We start from the raw sequence: 21963 nt of genomic DNA on the forward strand, positions 1-21963 counted from the left end.
AAGACACTTACCTTTTGCTGATTTAGATGGGATTCGGATTACAGTTGGCTTCCTGGCGACAGGTGGTTGAACTACTGGTTCTTTCACAGGCTCAGGTTTAGAAGCCAAATTGAAAAGATCTAAAAAAATTACAAAATTTTGCACAACATTTTCAAGATAAGCATCAAAAATGTCATTCATCATGGGAATGGTGTCTCATATGCTCAATGAAGAAATCTAAATGACAGAAATGTGAATCACGTTAATGTAATTCTACAGACAACATGACTGCAAAGACTTGTCCAATCTGGGAGGCTGCTCTTGTAAACTAACCTGTTCTTTATGTATGAATTTCTAATGTTCTGATCAGTTATTATCTATCTTCCCATTTGAATAAAACTCATTTTGTGGATGAGGCATCTCAGTTTAAATACCATTGCTCTCATTGTGTCATTCTCATGCAAAGAACTGGATTGGTAAGAGAAATTAAGTGCACTTTGGATGGTTTGCTATTTGGCCAAAATCCCAAATGGCATTCAATAACCTGCAGAATTGGGACTTTTACCTTTCCCTACCAACCTGCAGTTTAACAAAAAACTGCCCCAGCAAGTGTCCTCGGCTCCAAGAACAAGTTTTTAAATATGCATGCTAAAGCTGCAGGAGGAAGAGACATTACTGACCCTCCCAGAAGCAGAGTATCTAGCAGAAATATATCAGTGGAAGCATTTTCTGATAGGTTTTTTGGTGTCAGCATTAGGACGTTTTTAAAATACACTTCATCTGAAACCTCTAGGTTCACATTTGAAGGCATCAGATGTGTCCCCCAATCTCATAATTAACTGAAACATCAGCCATGCATTAACTCACAGGCAGCCTCGAAGTTCTGTTTTAACAAATTTCATCACAATTGGCAAAGAGGGAGACTTTCTCTGATGCTCTGCAGCTTATATTCAACAGCTTCTGAATCAATCAAATGGAACTAGCTACCAGAGCAATGAGGCTGTTTGAATTCCACACATAAATTGTGCAGTTATTTAAGTGAATACTTAGTACTATTCTTTTGTGTATCTAAATTAACCAAGGCTTACGATGAGCCAAAGATTTCTGAAGAGGAAAATCAGTACTTTAATTGATCAGCAGATTTTACAATCATATTTCATATAAAAATTGCCAAACATGATGATAGAGTTTCTTGAACTGAAGAAGTCTCATGTGTTGAATAATTCTGTGTCATCAACATGTAATGTCACTATTATAGTTAGCACAAATTTATTTAATCTCAAACATTGATGTGGCTGGAATTCCTGTGCTAAACGTACATCTAGAATCCAAACGTGATATAGAATCAACATATTTCATTCAAGTTTCTAAATTCAATAATGTATATAATGCTATAAAATCATAGAGTTGGAAGATATCAAAAGAGCCATCCAATCCAATGCATGAAAACACAATTCAAGCATTCCTGACAGATGGCCACCCAGCCTCTGCTTATAAAACCTCCAGAAAAGGAAACTCCGCCATATTTCTAAGGTGTATATTTCACAGCCAAACAGCTCTTGCCACCAGGAAATTATTCCTAATTATATATACGATCGTTATAAGCCAGAACCACCTTTTCTCTTGCCTATATCGTAAGTTAGGAGCTCCTCCCCACAGCACCAACTTCTACTCTGGGCCAGAGTGAAGAGAGAGGGGACCAGGAAGACAGCTCCACCTTGTCTCCTGTCTATGTCATCAGCTGGGAGCACCTCCCCCCAGCACCAACTTCTACTCTGGGCCAGAGTGAAGAGAGAGAGGACCAGGAAGACAGCTCCACCTTGTCTCCTGTGCTATGCTAATAATATAATATAATATTTATAATATTATAATGTAATACAATAAAAAACCAATAATGATACAATATTATAATTATATATTTTATATTACATGTAATATTACTAATAATATTACAATATAATGGTATAGTACAATATAGTAATATATAATACTGATATTGTGCTACGCTAATAATATAATATATTGTATGTATATATATATCTTGTAAGCCGCTCTGAACCCCCTTCAGGGTGAGAAGTGCGGCATATAAATGCCGTAAAAATATTCCTACAAGTTCTTTTCTATTTTGAAATCTCACCTGACTCTGACTGTGTAAGTTCTTGAAAAGTTGCTTCTGAGTTCACAGGTAGGAAATCATCATCAAAGTTAATCAGATCTCCCTCTATAGATAGTGCACTTTGCACTGGAGCTGTTGAGAGGCCACTTCCAGGAGTCTCTGCCAGGGATCTGAAGGCACTTGTCTGAGCAGCTACAGAAAGCTTTGGAGTGGCACTTATTGGTTTGAGTGGAAGTAGAGGAAGAGAAGGATTTTCAAAAGAGACAGATTTCTTGGGAACAAGTGGTCTAGGAGTAGGAACAGGAGACTTTCTCTGTCCTTCACTACTCTCTGAAGCTGGTCTGCTCCCTGGATTGAATATCCCATTGCTGCTGCTTTTTGCAATGACTGGTTTAGGTTTCTTTGGCAATTCAGGCTTGGTTATAATATTGCTCCCAGTGTCCTGAAGTGGAAGGGGTCTCTCCTGGGAAATGGCCTTTAGTTTGGTTTCTGTCCATGAATTCCATTCACCTGAAGTTCTGTTAGCCCCTGGCTTTGGGGCCACAATAGGTTTTTTTGCACTCACAATAGGTTTGGGGCCTAATGAGCGTGGAGATACTTCTGGCTTCTTATTTAGTCCTGAAGTTTCTGTACTAGTTTGCGATTCAAAAGCTTTAATGCGTGACACTATACTACTTTCAGTCTTGTCCATATCCATGTCTTCCATCACCATATGACTGTCCCAAAAGTCATCATCTAGTAATGAGACCAAGTGAATTGAGGGTGTATCCTTTTCAGTCTCTGACTGCCTTGTTTCTACTTGATTGCCTTGTGTATTATTTTGAGGATCTCTGACAACAGGTTTCAGATTGCCTTTCGATCTTGGTTTTGGCACAGGATGTATCACAGCGTTAGGTGTCTCCTGGCTTGACTGGTCTTCCAAGACAACTAAGAGTTCTGCATTTATGAGATGATTGCTATTTAGCAGAGATGATGAAGGTCTAGGTGGCTTGCGAGGAATTTGCACAGCTATACAAAATAAAAGGATATTTTAGAATGGTTTTCTTAAGATTGCAACATTTAATTCATTACTGAGTTAGGTTAATCCATTTTTATTAATTGACTTAAAGTGTCACCTCTCAATTAATCTCAAAACTGTGACATCTGAGACAATACACTCCAACCTTCTGCTCAGTGCAGGATCTACAGTCAAGTTTCTCCATATAGAAAGGAATAAGATGTTTTCTGGGGCCTTTCTGAAGAAACACAGCTCACAATGACCAGGACCACTGGATACACTTTATTCTTGGTCATCAGGTAACAAGCAAGACAGTTCTAACACACAATCAAAATGGCATTTTTAATAGTCTTTTTCACACCAGCCCCCCCCCCCCCCCCCCAAATCCCCATTCTACTTTCGATTCTCCCATTCTGGTTCTCAAAACATCAGACAGACCAGATGGGTTTATCCCTCTTATCCTTGCATTCCGTCATGTCAGAATGACTGAAACGGCCTATCCTCCAATGTCAGTATTTGGGCATCCTGACATGTTTAAGATAACATGGTTCAAATATATACATGTCACAAAACATTTTTTCTTTCAGAACTATTAATTTAATTCACAGCTTAGAATTAAAATGCTTACATGCCACACAGTTGACTGTAATTGTTAATTGGGGAGGGGGGCACTGGATGAACCATGAAGCCACATTTCAATATAAAACTAATGAGTAGGGATGACACTGATTTGTGTATGTGTGAAGATTAACATTTTCTAATTAAGAGGCTTTGAAGTGTATTTAGAGACATTTTGAACAAAATCTTTCAAGTTTTCCCTCATACTCATTAATAACTTTAAAAAAATAAACTAATGCAAAAACACCAATTAATGTCGCAAGTCAGGAAGAAAAAATCCTATAATGTTAATGGAAACAAATTAAGGAAGAAAGGCACACTTTCTAACAACTGACACAAGGATGATGTTTTCACATTAACATTCTAAACTCCAGGATAAGTGAGCAATTAAATGACTGAATTTATAAATTACTCTGTTAATATCACTTTAACTCAGTCGTAGCCTTAATTCAGCCCCATCTTTACTAAGCATATTTAAATTGTGATTTTGTTTCTTCCTCGCACAGCTCCAATAGTTATGGGACCACGTCATTTCAATTAAAACATTTACTTTGGATGCTGCTTTAAAGGGTCAGAAGTTTGGGAGGAGTTTTGTGTGTTTGTAGGCATTTGGAGGGCTTTGATGCCATGCAACATCTACCCAAAAATAATACAGAAAAAAATCAGGGAGCTCGGCAGGGCTGCTGAGGGGCTTTCAGAAGCCATACACATGGGGAATAAAAGCTGCATACAGACTCTGGGTGACACTTTCCTTGCCCCTTTCAAATAATCACAAATTTGTTTCCTATTACAGTATTTATAAGTTCAGGGCCTTCTGAAAAGCAGATTTGGAATTACACTGCTTCTCCCCTAGTTATGCTCTAAAAGGAAAAGTTGAAAATGGGATGCAATTTAAACAGGATTAAGAGATCCAGGCTAGTACTGAGCCCATGACTTAGACAACAATTAAATTAAAACATCTTGAAGCTGCTGAGCAGACATCAAAGTAACACAAATTTTCAAAACACCCATGAACAGAAAGAAAGAAATGTGTTGTTGAAGGCTTTCATGAGTGGAATCACTGGGTTGCTGTGAGTTTTCCTGGCTGTATGGCCATATTCCAGAAGCATTCTCTCCTGACGTTTCACCCACATCTATGGCAGGCATCCTCAGAGGTTGAGGGGTCTGTTGGAAACTAGGCAAGTGGGGTTTATATATCGGTGGAATAATGTCCAGGGTGGGAGAAAGAACTCTTGTCTGCTTGAGGCAAGTGTGAATGTTGCAAATGACCACCTTGATTGGCCTTGCAGCTTCAATGGTCTTTGAAGCTGGAAGGCCATTAAATGCTAATCAAGGTGGCCATTTGCAACATTCACACTTGCCTCAAGCAGAGAAGTTATTTCTCCTACCATGGACATTCCAAAGATATATAAACTTCACTTGCCTAATTTCCAACAGACCCCCTCAACCTTTGAGGATGCCTGCCATAGATGTGGGCGAAATGTCAGGAGAGAATGTTTCTTGGAATATGGTCATACAGCCTGGAAAACTCACAGCAACTCAAATAAAGAAACCTTTTTTGGCCAGCACAATTGATTTCAATCACCATACTATTACAATTAACAGTCATATACCTGGAGTGCTTTTGTGTTCAGAAAGAGCATGCAGATTATTTTTCACATTTATTCCTGGCAAACTGCTGATTATCTCTTCTGGAAAGTCAGTCTGTGTTGAAGATGTAGCAGTATTTCTAGAATAAGCAGCACTGGCAGCATTATTATTACTGGTTGTGTTGACTTGTACTTGATTGATTTCTTTGATTACCTGTTCATATGAAGGAGGCTAAAAAACAAAAACGCCATGCTGAATTATAGAAGGCACAGTACATTTCTAACTGTCAATAATTCTGAAAGCACAGAAATTTATGCCATGTGCCATGATTTTATATAGCCAGCTATGTACTCAGATTGTACAATCTGCATTAAAACCAAACTCAAAGCTATGTTTCGTCACCTCTGCTGGAACAAGCTCATTCGTTCTCCAAACTAGTCCTTGTTGAGGGATGCGATTTCTACCTGGAAACCAAGAGGTTGGCCCAAGTGGCTCAGCTGCAACTATTGTGATTTCTGGGCGTCTGAAATGGGGAAGGAAAAACATATACCAAGGTTATAGTCTTGACTACTGATAACTTGCAGACAAGAAATTTGACTGATTCTTAGATTTCCCTCAATCTTTGTTTACTATACAATACTCTCCATCTTTGCAAAACAACAGGGGCTGTTCACATTACACAATTATAGCACTACTGTTCCACTTTGACTGCCACCATTCTGTCCTATAGATTTTGTTTAAGGAGTCCCATTTTGAACCCTCAGTGAAAGCATTCCATTCCATCACCAAATTAGAGATGGAAACATGTAAGTTAAAATTGAATAACAGCACTATATTATGGAGTATGAATGGGCCCTAAATGCCCCAGGTCTTTGCAATATCCTTTTTAAGTTCTACTGCCTGGTGTTTTGGTCTTTTTTGACATTGTGTGGGCATACCTTTTGGATTTCATCTATAAGTCAATAGTAATTCTTAAGAGTTTCGACTAACCCCTCTGCAAGTGTTTTGGAATGTTTACAACGTATAAATTAAAGTTTGCTTTGAATGATATATTCTTACAGTTAAGGAATCCACTGTTATTTTTTTCTGGAGAATGCTGTTGTTCCAACCGTGATACTGGATGGTCTAATCTTTGGCAACACAGAAACTAATGAGAGTGATTTAACACATTTTTTTCACAACTGATATAGTGCACACATGTACGTGCATACAAGGCCCCCTTCAATAGGCAGATGATTAATTCCCCAGCCATCCATTAGTAGTCATGAACATTCTGCAATGTTTAAATCGCTTTTTCAAAGGACTGTACAGGATGACAAGAAGTAAGGCTAAGATTGTGAGGGGAAGCCCTGCTCTCGGTCCCACCCACCCCCCTCGTAAGCACGAGAGGGGGGAACAAGAGACAGGGCCTTCTCAGTGGTGGCCCCTTGTCTATGGAACTCCCTCCCCAGTGAAATTAGATTGGCTCCCTCCCTCCTGGCCTTCCGAAAAAAACTAAAAATATGGCTCTGGGATCAGCCTTTTGGTCAATAATGGCAGCAAGGCCATAAGAGATTATACATCAATTTAATTATGACCCGGACTGGTTGGTTTTAATGTTTTTGTTTATTCCTTGATGTATGTATATATGCAGCACTGAATTGCTGCCTCTTAAGGCCACCTTGAGTCCCTTTCAGGGTTGAGAAAGGTGGGATAATAAGTATGGTAAATAAATAAATAATAAGTAAGATACAATGTAGTCTACCTTGAACATGAGAAATACTTTGAATAGCAGCATGAAACCTTACAGGAAACAGTAGATTAATTATGAATATTAAAATGAATACCAGGCTTTACTTTCATTGCTCTCTCTTCTCTTCCCCATCCCTTTTCTTTTTACATTTTTCTTTCCAATCTTTGATCCAATTATTGAATCATACATACCTCTTTCTCCCCCTCACCACAATGCCCCTTCTCTTCTGCCACAATATTGTTTTCTATTTCCTTCTTACATCCTGGGGGAACTTAAAAGACCCTTAAGTTTCCTCTATGCCCTTAGCTGGCTCTCTCTCTTTCTCCCCAGGTTACCACATTCTGGTTCCCCAATTGTAGTTAGTCATATTTGCAAACAATTTGCTCATTATTTAAACATGTGGAGAATAATGAAATTGTTGATTGCCACATACACATGCATCACTCTGACATATTTTAGTTTCCGAAACAATGGGGATTCTATAAATATTACTCAAGTGCCCCCCTGCATATTGTGAGCATGTTCGTTAGTTTTGTGTGTATGTGCCATTTTTTCAGGGTGAAGCCATGCTTAAAAGTAGCATCAGAAAACACTTACATGATATGAAACAACAACATTTCCAGACAATTCAATAACAATTACTACTCAAGATTTTCAAAAATCTTAATCAATGAAACACTTCACAATAATAAAGAAAATACCTACTAAGGTTAAACAATCCAATAAGAGTGTGCACTACATTAAGATTCCAGTGTCCACGGGAATACTTTCCTGGCCAGACCAGTTGTTTAGGTTTCACTTTTGTGTAGCTATTTTGAAGATCTATTGTAATAACTTAGGAATATTATATTTAAAAATGTTTTATCTCAGGATAAAGAAGTAATGGTTATTTGTCAATTATTGCAAATAAAAAGGACTGAATGTGAAAACACTTTCCTCAAAAAATGTTAGAAGAGAGACTAATGACTCAAAAGAACAGGAGACAATGCCATCTAATACATAGCCATCACACATGAATGCTAATTATTTGCCTGTTGGCACACTTTTGTTTGTGCTGATGAAAATGATGGATTAAAAAGCTATTCTTCTACAATCTTTTTCATGTATGCTTGCCAATGGGCAGATTTAGGAACAGGTGGAGTTTTTGGTTAATTCCAGGTAATGAATCTGGAACAAAGGTTTAGCAAAGCATGAACAATAACAAAAAAGCAGCCAACATGTTGTGAGCTTTAAAGGAAGCTTTAAAGGAAGTCAGCACAGGAAATAGGACAAAGCATTTCATTTTGCATTAAAGAACTCTCACTTTTTCAGTTCAGTGTTATCTTTGCTGGGGGAAAGATTTTTTAAAATAAATGTTACATAGAAAGCAAACTTGATCACTGTATCTCAAATATGTTTGAAAAAAAGTGATGAACAAAATACGATCACAAATAAAAATAAGTGGTGTTGTAGTAGCTAGAGCAGTGGTTCCCAACCTTTTTTTTATTCAGGGACCACTTGAACAGGGACCACTAACATAAGTACCAAAAGGGCTATGAATCAGTTTTTGGTCAACTTTAGTTTAGATTTGGTTATTTAGGGTGCTGATTCAGAAAGCTGCATTGGATAGACCACATCAGCTCGTTTCTGATACAGAACATATGCCATCCAGTAGTTGCTATCTGCTCACCCACAGAAAACCATATTTAACAATCTAGAGCTGATGTGATAGTAGTAATCTTTGGTGGATAGGTCAGCCTCTCCCCTTCTGATATCCTCAGCACTATAAAAGGGTTTCGTGAGACCAGTCACTCTTGTGGTCATGTGGTTTTGAGGCAATGGTGTAGTAACTGTGAGGCCGCAGATCATATTTTCGTTCTTGTGGACCACTGGTTGGCAACCATTGAGCTAGAGGATTGGAGTGGAGTGTGGGACACCCCAATTCAGATCTGCAATCAGCCATCATTCACATTGGATAAACTGGAATTAGTTACACTCTTCCAGCCTGATTTAACTCACAGGATTGCTGTAAGTAAAAAGTGGAGAGGAGAGCCACATATACCACCCTGTGCTCACTGGAAGAAAGGTGGGATATATATCAAAGTAGTACAAAACAAACAAATGATAATGATAATTCTGTTAGAGATGAACTCTTAAACTAGTAGAACAATGAATGAAAAAGCAATGATCCTATCATACCTTCTGTCTCTCTGTTGTTCACTGTGGCCAGTTGTCCGAGAAGCTAATTTTTAAAAAAGTGAAAAGTTAACATTTACTCTAGTGTTAATATAAGACTTGCATATCAATTCCCAAATGCTTGCCAGATTATTGAAAATGAATTATTCATTGATAATATCTGATTACCACCAGCATAATAGTTAATTAACAGAAGTCATAACTAAATTAAAGTCACAGGATATTTCTAGAAGGTAGTTCTTGAATTTCAGTTTAGAAGGATACCTGTTTATGACTGGGAGATAAGAAAACCTCAGAAGGTATACTTTATGACTCAAAAGAGAAAACGAAACAAATAGATCCCAAACTGGTTGACAACACAATATCAATACATATATCTATATGTTTCAAGAACCAGGATAGTAACAATAGAAAAGCAACAATCTGAGATTGCTTGAGATTACAGGCTAATATATTCATCTCAAAAGAGAACAAAAATGTGCACGTGCAAACATATGTGCCAATGGAGTTGCTTCTGGCTAAATTAATGGTGCACTTTCAAAGAAATCAGATAGTGTTGTTATATGCTTTGCAGTTCTTTTTAATGCCGTTGCAATACAGACTTGGAAATTTATTAAAAATGTAGGGCAACAGTGATGATTCCCTCTTCTGAGGCCCTTCCTAATACTTATCATGCTCTCAAAACAAGGAGGAAGCTAGGCTAGACACTTCCAATTAGGACTGCATTGTTTTGATAGGTAATTCTAATAGACTTCAGGCACTATTACCAATATTAAACAATTATGTTTATGTTAGGCTGTTAGGCTTTTAATGCATTTTCATTAAGGGGAATGAGTCCACTACAGCCTCCACTCAGTATATTTTTATTAGCTTTATGAAAAATTTATTTGAATGTAACCTTTCACATTTGTCTTACGTAATTAAAACAATGAGCAATTAAACCAGTATTCCTGCAGCCAGGCGATTTAGGGATAAAGTCTTGTTTTCTTGTGCACAAGCAAACTTCCCTAATTACACCATTGTGGATTCATAGGGGGGAAAAAATTAGTAAAGCACCAGCCAGGAAAGCACAACAGGGACATACCTCTTCCACGGGGCATATTTGAGGTGCACTATTCATGAGTGCTGAAGGAAAAAAAGAAGGGGTTACAGCAGAGGAAGAGAAAGGGGCAAAAAAATGAGAGAGAATAAATGGCACAAATAGTAAAGATTCAGTGTTAGTCACATAGAAATATCATAGTATTTTCCCCTACAAGGCAAATTCCAGGATTGGCTTAAAATGCCTCCTCTACAGTTTGGAACAAATTCACACCTATTTTTTAAAATTTAAAAATCAGCATATTTTAAATTTAAAAATAACTAATCTGACTTAGTATTTGTGCTTTATATTAAACAGTGATAGCTCTTCGGACACCTTCCACTGAGTCTTTCCCAGCAGAGCAAATGGTGAGAGATTGTTGAGGGTCACACTTGCTTATTCCTGCTTTATTGAAGCCCCAGTAAAAAAGATCATCCACCCAGATCCTTCCATATTGCACTGCTTATATGGTTTCTTCTACTCTGAAGTACCACATTGTGCGGCCCTGTACAACTTGAAAATCCTGTTCCCGGTGTTATCTGCAATAGCAACAATTTCAAGCTATCTCTTTATTGTTTTATGAGACTTTAAGTTTTGTGCCAGATCTTCTTCTGTAGGCCTTTTCTCTGACTGAGGTGTTTCTGGATTAAAGTAAGGATTTAAACATATTTCTTTTATCTGGTCCTACGGTCTGTTTCCTCCCCTGTCCTCTCCTTTTTGCCCTGAAGCATAGCTGGCACTGATGTTGAGAGATAAAGGTTCAAGATGTGTTTTGAATGCAGCTCTATTCCCTGGATATTGTACAAGGACGCATGCCCTATATGGCGTGCTCCCAGAAAACTGGCCATAATCCAAAGAACTCTGTGTTTTTGTTAACATCACTTCTGTTTGCAAAAAAAGAAAAAAAGGCACTGTCTTTTTCTCCTTCTGTCACTTCAGCTCTTTGTGCTGCTTTGAATCATACAACAAAATGTTCTCTAGATTTCCTTCAATCTCTCAGCATGTCACGTAAAATTATAGGTTGCTCAATTCTTTGGGACTGTTCAGTTATAACATTAGGGAAGACTGACCAGTGTTTGGAGAGAATGTTCAATCTATATGGATCTTGTGTTGCCGAAAGATTTCATGGCCAGAACTACTGGGTTGCTGTGAGTTTTCAGGGCTGCATGGCCATGTTCCAGAAGCACACTCTCCTGACATTTTGCTCATATCTGTGGCAGACATCCTCAGACCTCACAACTTCTGAGGATTCCTGCCATAGATGTGGGTGTAATGTCAGGAGAATATGCTTCTGGATCATGGCCATACAGCCTGGGAAACTCACAGCAACCCTATATGGAACTTGAAAATATTTATTTTACTTCCTTGCAAGGATAAACAGAGATGGTTTACATAGTGTCTCCTTGGACATTTGATACAAATAATCCCTATTACTTCCCAAGATTTATTGGGTGGTGAAGGAGACATTATATTCTAATGAAGTCCAAGCTACTTCTAAAAAGATAAGAAAAAACCTGGGGAAAATTTACTTTGATATGGAAATAGTTAACAGGGAATGCATTTATAAAACATGCAAAACATGGTTAGTAAAATCATTAAAATATTTAGTGAAACGAAAATAAATATTGGTTGGAGAGACAAAAGAGAACATTCCACATAATTATGTACTTTCAGGGCAGGGCAAAGGAAGGCTGGAATAAAGGATGGGAAAGTCTGGAATCAGTATTTGAAATGGGAGTGAAAAGGAAGTAGAACAGTTGCATTTTCCACTAGGTCAGACCAACTCTGCCAAGAGTCCAAGTGTGAGGAATACACAGCCACATGCTATATGTGCATCCAATTATCTTACAAAACTTGAAATCACTCAAAATATACTCATAGATAGCACGTTTAGCTTTATTTACTCTTCCCATATGAAAAACATGGAAAAAATGCTGCCTAATTGGCCAAGAATAAAGCAAACACAAGTGATGGCCAGATGATTCAGAATGTATTGGTGCAGCCTGAAGAGGGAAACCTTCACCTCCCAACAGTTTACTTTCCTCCCCTGGTTTAAACAGTAATCCATTCTTTGTATTTATAACCATGTAACCTATTTACTAGCAAGCTTGACTACTAACAAACTTAGAAATAGTCATCAGAAAAAAGAAAAGAAATAAAATGAAGTGAAAACCATAGCGTGACTTCCCTTGAAGATGGAATATGTCCTGCTTCTTTCATCTAGACTTGCCTAGACCAAAAACTATTTGCACAGCTGAGAAAAGCAGAGTCTAAAACTACAATTTAGGAAACTGAAGCTGTCTCTGCCAATATCTGCTCCTGCGTACACCAGCTTCACAAACAGTTCTAACTGAGTCAGATGACTTCTAGGAGCAATCATAGAGCTGGAAGGGACCACAAGGCCATCCAGTCCAACCCCCTGCTATGCTTGTTAATGAAATATGCAGTATTGCAACCCTGTCCTGTAACATCGTAGGATGGCTTTACATCAGTTGAAAAGAAACAGGCTATCATCTCATCCTGTCCTACTTTACTTTGAGCACGGAACAGACTAAACATAGACACCAGTATTGAATTGTAGCGGAAGGAAAACAGTAAGGCCTTTTCTATTCACCTGCTTAGACCAATCCACCAAATTAGTACTTTCCTGATGGACTACAACAGCAGGTAACAGCTCTGGACTGGACTTTGACTTTTTTGACCTATCTGTATTGCATCCTTTATTGAGCCAGTTCAGACTGAATGTTAAATTGTAGGATTTTAGCATAAGAACAAGCAACAACAAACAAAGTTTATGCATTCCCCCTTTTTGCTATGCAGTGACAAGGAGGCGTTTGAACACTTAATTTTCATTGTATATTAAGCATGACTTGCTTTGTTATTCCAAAACATCCCATAAACTATGGTTACATGTTAACAATGGTTATGGTGTAAATAAGCTACTTTAAATCATGGTTTATAAAAGCACTCTTCAGTAAGCTACACTTACTTACAAACCATGGTTTAATATCAATAGCACTAAATTGCCTACAGTGGAGGTGGAAACATCTGATCTGACTCTTGCGCCTATGTTATAGAGAAAGATAAAGTGCTGAGGTCTGTTTCTGAAGTAAACGGAAGAATGGCTAAATGCTGGCATTGTCACGTGGGCCATGTATTATATTTAAAAATATGAGTAATAAATAAAGATATATTTTAGTCAGAATTAGGTCTTTCATTTATTCAAAGCAATAGCTTTGTGGAAAATATAATATATGTAATATATTTGTATAATGGCTGCTTGCTAGTTGCAATCAAAGTATGACTGACAATGTGCAAAGTATTATTAGAAAATGTACTACCGTTGTACTCAACTGAAGATTACACAATTTATGAAATTTGGATGTAAATATCATTAAATTCATTTAAAAAACAAACTCAGATAATGAGATGTTTTGTTGTTGAGTAGTAAACGAGGGAGGAGTGGCTCAAATATAATTACAAGCAATTTTAGGAATCTGAGACACGTACAGCACAAAATGCAGGTAAGAAAAATGTTAGTTTAGCAACAGCTTATCAACAGCTACAAAATGTGGTTTACAACACTGCAAAACAAATGCATTTACAGAGTGCTTAATGCAGCTATAAACACTGGACTAATCATTTCCTGTGATCATAAATGTTAGATACCTGCTCAAAAGGTAGATAAAACAGTCTGAAAGCATACTTACTTCTCTTGATTGCTGCTTTAATGGATGACAGAGGACCTTGGCTTGGAGGGAAAAAAGAATAAATAAAGTTTGGTACCCACTGTCCAAAAAGAGAAGGACAAAATAGCTTACATTTATGAGGAACTACTTGAAGAAAGGTTAGGCATTCTTCCCTGACCACTAGCACATCAAATTGTCCATTTTGTTTCTAGTAGCTGACTTAGATTTCTGGATCTATAAAAAGCCATTTAAAACGGCTAAGTATTCATCCACATACAATAAAACCAAGGCATCAAGTTGAAGGAACTGCAGTTTAACTTCCTTTATTTGCACTGTATTCTTCAAGTTTGTATTATGCCTTCTAGAGAAAGTTTAGAATATACAACGAGAAAATGCTAACATTGTCTAAACAGATATTGATCTAAATAGACATGCATGTCACAATCAAATTAAGGTGGGACACCTTTCTTCTAAGTGTTTCACCCACACTTAGCTAGGATTTTTGCTTTCAACAAGAAAAGTACGAATTTATGCAAGACCATTAAAAACAATGGACCCCACAGAATTTAATGGGGAATACTTCCAAGGAAGAATAAACAGCCAGTATTTTAAACTGTTTTGATACATGAACAAGCTACAGTTCCTTGTATCTGGTTATTTTAGTGCAGCTGCAATGCCTGGAAGTTTTAATTCACATACACAAACACACAGTTTTTTCAGATTCCAAGTTGCACTTTATGAGAGAAACCAAATTTGATCCATACAACATAAGGCCTCAATCCCATTGCTGGTCCGAACTAGAGCAAACTCATTAAAGCTATGGAATGTATATAAGGATTAATTTACCTTTCAGGTGTAGATTCAATAGGTCAACTGCAGTAGGGACTAACAATTGGATTTAGGCCTAAGGTGCAAGGTTTTGTAGCACAAGCATGACTGTTATTTCCAGCCACAAGTTCTAATATGTGGTAAAAATGTAATTATTGAATAGTAAGCACTTGTATTAATGATCCACAAAAGGAATAATCTATATATTTGGAGAACATATTCAATTGAGCAATATTAAGAACCTTTCAAGTACTTCCTTCCACATAACTGTATTCATGGGAACCATTTAGACAACATTATTACAATGTATTGTCGAAGGCTTTCATGGCTGGAATCACTAGGTTCTTGTGGGGTTTTTTGGGCTATAGGGCCTGTTCTAGAGGCATTTCTCCTGACGTTTCGCCTGCATCTATGGCAAGCATCCTCAGAGGCAGGCTTTAAAATGCTAATGAAGGTGGTCAGTTGAAACATTCACACCTAGCTCCAGCAGGGAAGAGCTCTTTGCCCCACCACAGCCATTCCACAGATATATAAACCTGTTGTCCTAATTCCAACAGACCTCACTACCTCTGAGGATGCTTGCCATAGACGCAGGCGAAACGTCAGGAGAAATGCCTCTAGAACATGGCCCTATAGCCCGAAAAAACCCACAAGAAACTAACATTATTATAGTGCTATATTCCACTTTAATTTCCATGGTAACATTCTATGGAATCCCGGGGAACTGTAATTTGGTGAAGTACTAGATCTAGGAAGCTGAAAATTCTGAATATTACGTTTGGGATTACTAGGTGTTTCTGACACAAATATGGGATGATCCTTCCTGTCAACCAGTTGGCTAAAGATTAGCGAGTACATGTGAAGTGGACCTATTTGTTAGTTATTACCACAGCTGGTGCTCAGTCTTCCTACTCTCAGCCCTACAGGCAACTGAGAAAGTGGTGCCCCACTACTAACCATAACCCCAGCAGGTAGTCCTCGCAATTTGTTATGCTATGCACTGAATACTCAATGGGTGGTCTGTCAAGACAGCAGTTGTTGTACATTTCAACAAATCAAGACAGAAGGAGTTTGGGGTGTCAAAAGAACCTAATCCCAGAACAAATGGAATAAATAGTATATAAACGCATAGTGAGAATGGCTGGATTATGGTGACCTCATGTTCTTAAACATGCATATGTTGGGAAATAGGTCTGCAAAGGGTAGTCTGCTGTATGCTTCCATGATCTGGAATTCTGCACATACAGAAGGCTTCCCCTTACATACATCATATACCCAGACATGAAGTGATAGCAGAGCAAACAAGATTCTCCTGATCTAGAAGGAAAAGATCAGTAAAGGATTATAGCTTTTCAGGAACAGCTCACCTTTCCTGCTTCTCTAATGCTTTCCTATTTACCTTTCTCAGCCAACTCTACTACCCTTTGCCATCCAACTTAAGGTTCCAATTCCAAGTGTTGTTTATGGATATGAAATATTTTAAGGATTTTGAGTTATTTTTCTCTCTGCAAGACACAACAGTCATATTTCTGATGTTACAGTACTGTGTATTATATGGTCAGAGCACCAGGAACAATGTATGTTTATATGACATAATCATAATGTCATGAGCTAAATATTTTAGTTTGTTTTCTTTTCTCCTTTGCTGTTTTAGTGTGTGTGTGTGTGTGTGTGAGAGAGAGAGAGAGAGAGAGAGAGAGAGCCTAATACATGTAGATGCACACATTGCTACCATTAAAAAAAAGTAACACATGTCTCATGTGCATTATCTAAAATCATAAACAATAGATACTCAAGAGGGGTTGGGGAGAAGGAAGAAGAAGATTTCAAATGTTTACGTTTAAGGCAGACCTCTGTGTGTACACATGGAACTTCTGGTCAGTCCAGCAAAAGTATTCACAGTAAATTCAAAGGCTAATGTGGTTTAATCTGTTTCGCTAGAGGCTCAATGGATTAACATGACTTGATAAACTCATCCCCTCAGACTACAACCTCTAACATTGCTTCAAAGGCAGATGTGGTCAGATCAAACTGCAATTCCTCCTCCAATATCAAGAAACAAGAAATAAGGCAAGAAGAACCTGAGAAAATGTCTGAATTGATCTCTACATTCATCACCAGCCTCTCTGAGGTTTCTCTGACCTCCATCTATGAGACTCATATATATCTTCTCTTCCATTCGTTATGATTGCCTCATGGGCTTGCCTTTAACTGAAGACAATGTTTAATTTACTGTATTTTCTGGCATATAAGATTACTTTTTAACCCAAGAAAATCTTCTCAAAAGTTGGGGATCATCTTATACACCGGGTGTCGTCTTATAGGTCGGTGCTGAAACTTCTGAGCCAGACTGGAGAATCTGTAGAATGGTGGGGGAGCTCAAAAATGGCTGCGGCTGCATCCCCACTGTATGCGGCGACCGTATGAAAGCAGCAAGGACGGCACTGTACAAGTACGGTAGAAGAAAATCCACTCACCAGGATTTGTGGAAAGAAGTGACTTAACGCAGTCCCAATGAAGAGGTGAGGGGGCGTCTCACTGGGAAGATGTAAGTGAAGGGTGGAGAAAGCTGCAGGCTTCTGGGATGCCCAGGGTATGGAAAAAAGAGATAGGGCGGTGCTGTGCCCAGAAAAACACGGCTCTTTCACTCGTCTGGCTTGCCCTTGTATCCTATTACCGTTACCTCCTTCTCTGCTTCTGAGATCTTGCTCCTGAGAACTGCAGTGAAGTGGTGCAGGCGCGCATGTGCAAGATCTGAGAGGCAGAGAAGGAGGTATGGTAATAAGAAAATTACAATATTGAAATCAAATCTGATGTTTTTTATTTTTTTTTATTTGATGTGCATTGGAAGAGGGGTAGTCTTATACGACGAATATGTCCCGAACTCTATCTTTTCACTAGAAAAGTTGGGTGTCGTCTTATATGCTGGAAAATACAATGACTTTTAAATTGCAGCCTCTTCCATACAAAATTCAATCCTGGCCCCTAAATCTTTGTTTCATGAAGCAATTATGTTTATTGTACAGGCAAAGTGTAAAAACATTATACCTTGGAACTATGGCTTTTTTTACACTGCCAGATATTCCAGATTATCAAGGGAGAAAATCCACATTATCTGATTTGAACTGAATTATTTTAGTCTACACTAAAATAATCCAGTTCAAAGCAGATAATGTGGATTTTATACAGCTGTGTAGAAGAAGCCTGGTGTTGGTGGTGATAGTGTGCCTTTCTGACTTTTGGCAACCCTAAGGCAAACCTATCATGAGGTTTTCTTGGGCCCCTTCCACATATCTGAATAAAATCCCACATTATCTTCTTTGAACTGGATCATATGGCAGTGTGGGCTCAGGGTCCTTCCAGACAGGCTCTATATCCCAGGATCTGATCCCAAGTTTTCTGTTTATCTCAGATGATCTGGCAGTGGGAACTCATATAATCCAATTCAATGCAGAAAACCTGGGATGAGATCCTGGGATATATGACCTGTTTGGAAGGGTCCTCAGCTAGCCCATTTCAAAGCAGATATTCTGGAATTTTCTGCTTTGATATTCTGGATTATAGGACTGTGTGGAAGGGATTTACGAGTCTCAGAATCCTCCAGTCAGCATGGCCACTTCAATTGTAGTCTGCCAAAGTAAATCTTCAAAGATAAAAGAACCAAAACAATGAAACAGCCCCCTTACAGACCCCATGAACAGTCTTCCCATAAACTCAGCCACCTCTTCCTGTATGAACAAGATAAAAGCAAAGTGATTTTATCCCTGATCATAACAGTAGAAAAGCAATAATGTTATGTGCCATCTTTTTTTATATACTGCATGCATGCCAAAACATAAGGTTGGTTTTTATAAAAAAAATATTACAAAGGTATTTCCCACACCAGCCTTTCAACATCTTGGCTTAAACTCTGAATGGTCTCTACTACTTTATAGAGTGAAAGGGATAGTCTGTATTTTTAATGCTCCCATACATTAATGTTGTTTTTTAAACCCTACAACTCATTGCAAATGGAAGGCCATCACCAGAGGGATTAGGCTGTATTTAGCTTGCTAGATTTACAGAGAAACCTCTTTCTTTCACATTTTAAAAAAGAAGGGAGACCCACATCTTTGGTTTTAAGTGTCAGAATCCACTCTAACCACATCATGTGCCGTTCCCTGCCACATGTGCAGACAAAGATCCTTAACCCCTTCCCCTCCTGCTGTCTGACATACTCCTGCCATTGTTCTCCCTCATTTCCCTCAGCTGCTCACTCCCTGGCATGAGTAAAGGCACATGGGAGATAGTGCTGCCAAAACATCTGCTCTGTTCACATTGTGAGGGAAGGGGTGAAACAGCTTTCTGCCTGTGTTGGCTTGCACAGGGATGAGTCACTGGGTGGTTTTCTGGCCTTTCCACTCTTGCTCCGTTCCAACCATGACCCCAAATAAACATTAGTTTGCCAAGCAGTCATAATCCATTGTATATCAGTATTTCTCTCTGCGTACAATGATGCATCATCCCTACATGGATGCTGGCTGCAATTTATCCAGATCAATTAGAATCATAGAATCAAAGAGTTGGAAGAGACCTCATGGGCCATCCAGTCCAACCCCCTGCCAAGAAGCAGGAATATTGCATTCAAATCACCCCTGACAGATGGCCATCCAGCCTCTGCTTAAAAGCTTCCAAAGAAGGAGCCTCCACCACACTCCGGGGCAGAGAGTTCCACTGCTGAACGGCTCTCACAGTCAGGAAGTTCTTCCTAATGTTCAGATGGAATCTCCTCTCTTGTAGTTTGAAGCCATTGTTCCGCGTCCTAGTCTCCAAGGAAGCAGAAAACAAGCTTGCTCCCTCCTCCCTGTGGCTTCCTCTCACATATTTATACATGGCTATCATATCTCCTCTCAGCCTTTAAATGCTGGTTTGTGTGGAAGGGATTATTGCTTTTAAGCTTCAACATAAAACTTGAGTCTACACGCATTTCAACAATGTAAAATAACAGTAATCAGTGGAAAGATAGATTTGAATTAAGACATCACACCTATAGTACTATAAAAGCCAAGAATGCTTGGGCACGTCACTAGAGACATCTCAGAAACAGCACAACAAGCACACATTTGATGTTGTTCTCTCTTTGAAACAATATGAGAAGAGAGGGAAGAAGATCCCCAGACCTCACAACCTCTGAGGATGCCTGCCATAGATGCAGGCAAAACGTCAGGAGAGAATGTTTCTGGAACATGGCCTTCCAATCTGGAAAACTCACAACAATCCAGTAATTCCAACCATGAAAGCCTTCGACAATACATAGATCCCCAATACTTCGAACAACAATGTTACAGGTGTTAATGACAATGTTAATGAATTTGTTATAAACTTTTGTGGCCCAGAGTTCAATTTGAGATAATTTAGCCACAAGGTGACTTTACTAAAACAATCAACCTCTCTACCTTCTATACAGAACTTCACCTTTTAGAACCTGCAGGCATTGTTGTTTTGCTGCAACTAACCTACTTATATTCTCTGGAATTTGACATTATAGATACTACTAAGATTAAGAAGTCTGTAGAAAACCAATTTCTGTTTCCGCACAGCAACAGCTTGTTCCACGTAGCTGCTGACTCAATCGAGTTCCACCCAGTATTAGACATCCAAATTGGTGATAGTGCCTTCTGAAGGCTATGTGTTGCACAGAAATTCTGAATTAGTATAATGCAACCACACTCCCTCTAAACTTGTTTTTCCAGATGTAGCAAGACAGTAAGCAAAATTGTAGTAATGAAATGCCGAACGTTACAATGCAAACCCTGAGACTACATGTTCGCCATACCATGGCCCTTGAAAGGAATTCTCACTGAAAAGAACAATGCTTCTAACGAAAGAAAACAAAACCCTCTCACGTCCCTATTTGAAATTCAGCAATGACATGCAGTTATTCAAACTGCCACTGTGTTGATTTTTATTTTCTTCCTTTTCATGCATAACACTGAAAAGAAAACCTGCATGGGGACTGAAATCATCACACTGAAGTAGCCTTATGAACTGCAGACTTGTCAGCTTAGGTAGCAAGGAAGCAGGAATTCCCATGTAATTTTTCACAATCTTCCAAAGTTCCCATGTTCTAACATAAACATTCTGTCTTCTCATTTACAAACAAAGCCAAAGATCAGCAACTAAGAGACAAATACAGAGATGCCCAGATGCCATCAATATTTTAATGGCATTAATCCACAGTCCACCAATTTACGTGTAGGCTGCACCTGACATTGTCTATCAGAAGCAAATGAGCAAATTAAATGTTAATTCATGTTCACTGTATGAACTGTGTGCAATGGAATCTTGTAGCACTAATTTAGACACTAACTGGGAGAATGAAGTTAGTAACATAAGCTTTGGTAGAAAAGGGGTACATATAGACTGTAGAATCAATGTTGTTTAACACCACTTTAACTGCCTCGGCTTAGTCCTATGTAATCATGATTGTTGTAGTTGTACAAGCCTTATCTACCAAGGAATGCTGAAACTATAGCAAACAAAAATCCCAGGATTCCACAGCATTAGGCCATAGCAGTCAAAGTAACGTCAAACTGCATTAATTATTCAGTGTGCACTTCCTCAGTTGCATTTTAGGACCTCATCACACTAGCACATCTATCAAATTTTAAATCTAGTTGCTGCCCTCTGCAGATTTCTGTGGTTTGTAGTTAGTGAGTCGCAAGAACTCTATGACTGAGCAGTTTAAAGGTCCATCCCTAAACTACAAACTCCAGAATTTTGCAGGACACAGTAACTGGATTTAAAGTGGATAGATGTTCTAGTGTGATGAAAGCATGCACCAGAAGATGCTGTGAACCTATGGAATCTAAAGTTCTCCCATTCCCCGCACAATGAAGAATTTGTTGTTTATTTGTTCAGTCGTTTCCGACACTTCGTGAACTAATGGACCAGCCCACGCCAGAGCTCCCATGGCCACCCCCAGCTCCTTCAAGATCAAGCCAATCACTTCAAGGTTAGCATCCATTCACCTTGCCCTTGGTCGGCCCGTGTTATATTTTCTTCCATTTCCCCCAGTATCATTATTTTCTCCAAGCTTTCCTGTCTTATTATGTGGCTAAAGTACTTAATCTTTGCCTCTAATATCTTTCCCTCCAGTGAGCAGTTGGACATTATTTCCTG

At 38.6% G+C, this 21963-nt stretch overlaps 1 protein-coding gene across 3 annotated transcripts in view; it reads right to left on the minus strand.

The window, feature by feature from the left end:
- SH3D19 (SH3 domain containing 19) overlaps nt 1–21963 on the minus strand; it is a 78305-nt gene that overhangs the window by 29294 nt on the left and 27048 nt on the right. For 2 of the 3 annotated variants that reach the window (XM_060778846.2, XM_067468691.1), the window contains exons 3-8: nt 13996–14036; nt 9211–9253; nt 5703–5823; nt 5324–5531; nt 2117–3103; nt 12–119 (exon numbers count right to left, since the gene is read on the minus strand). In XM_060778846.2, the coding sequence (XP_060634829.2) occupies nt 12–119; nt 2117–3103; nt 5324–5531; nt 5703–5823; nt 9211–9253; nt 13996–14036 (1508 nt within the window). Of the gene's footprint in view, nt 1–11; nt 120–2116; nt 3104–5323; nt 5532–5702; nt 5824–9210; nt 9254–10291; nt 10333–13995; nt 14037–21963 lie in introns of all 3 variants that reach the window. The other variant, XM_067468690.1, reaches the window with a different exon arrangement.

The sequence above is a fragment of the Anolis sagrei genome, chromosome 5 (assembly GCF_037176765.1).
Source record: "Anolis sagrei isolate rAnoSag1 chromosome 5, rAnoSag1.mat, whole genome shotgun sequence".
NCBI lineage: Eukaryota > Metazoa > Chordata > Lepidosauria > Squamata > Dactyloidae > Anolis > Anolis sagrei.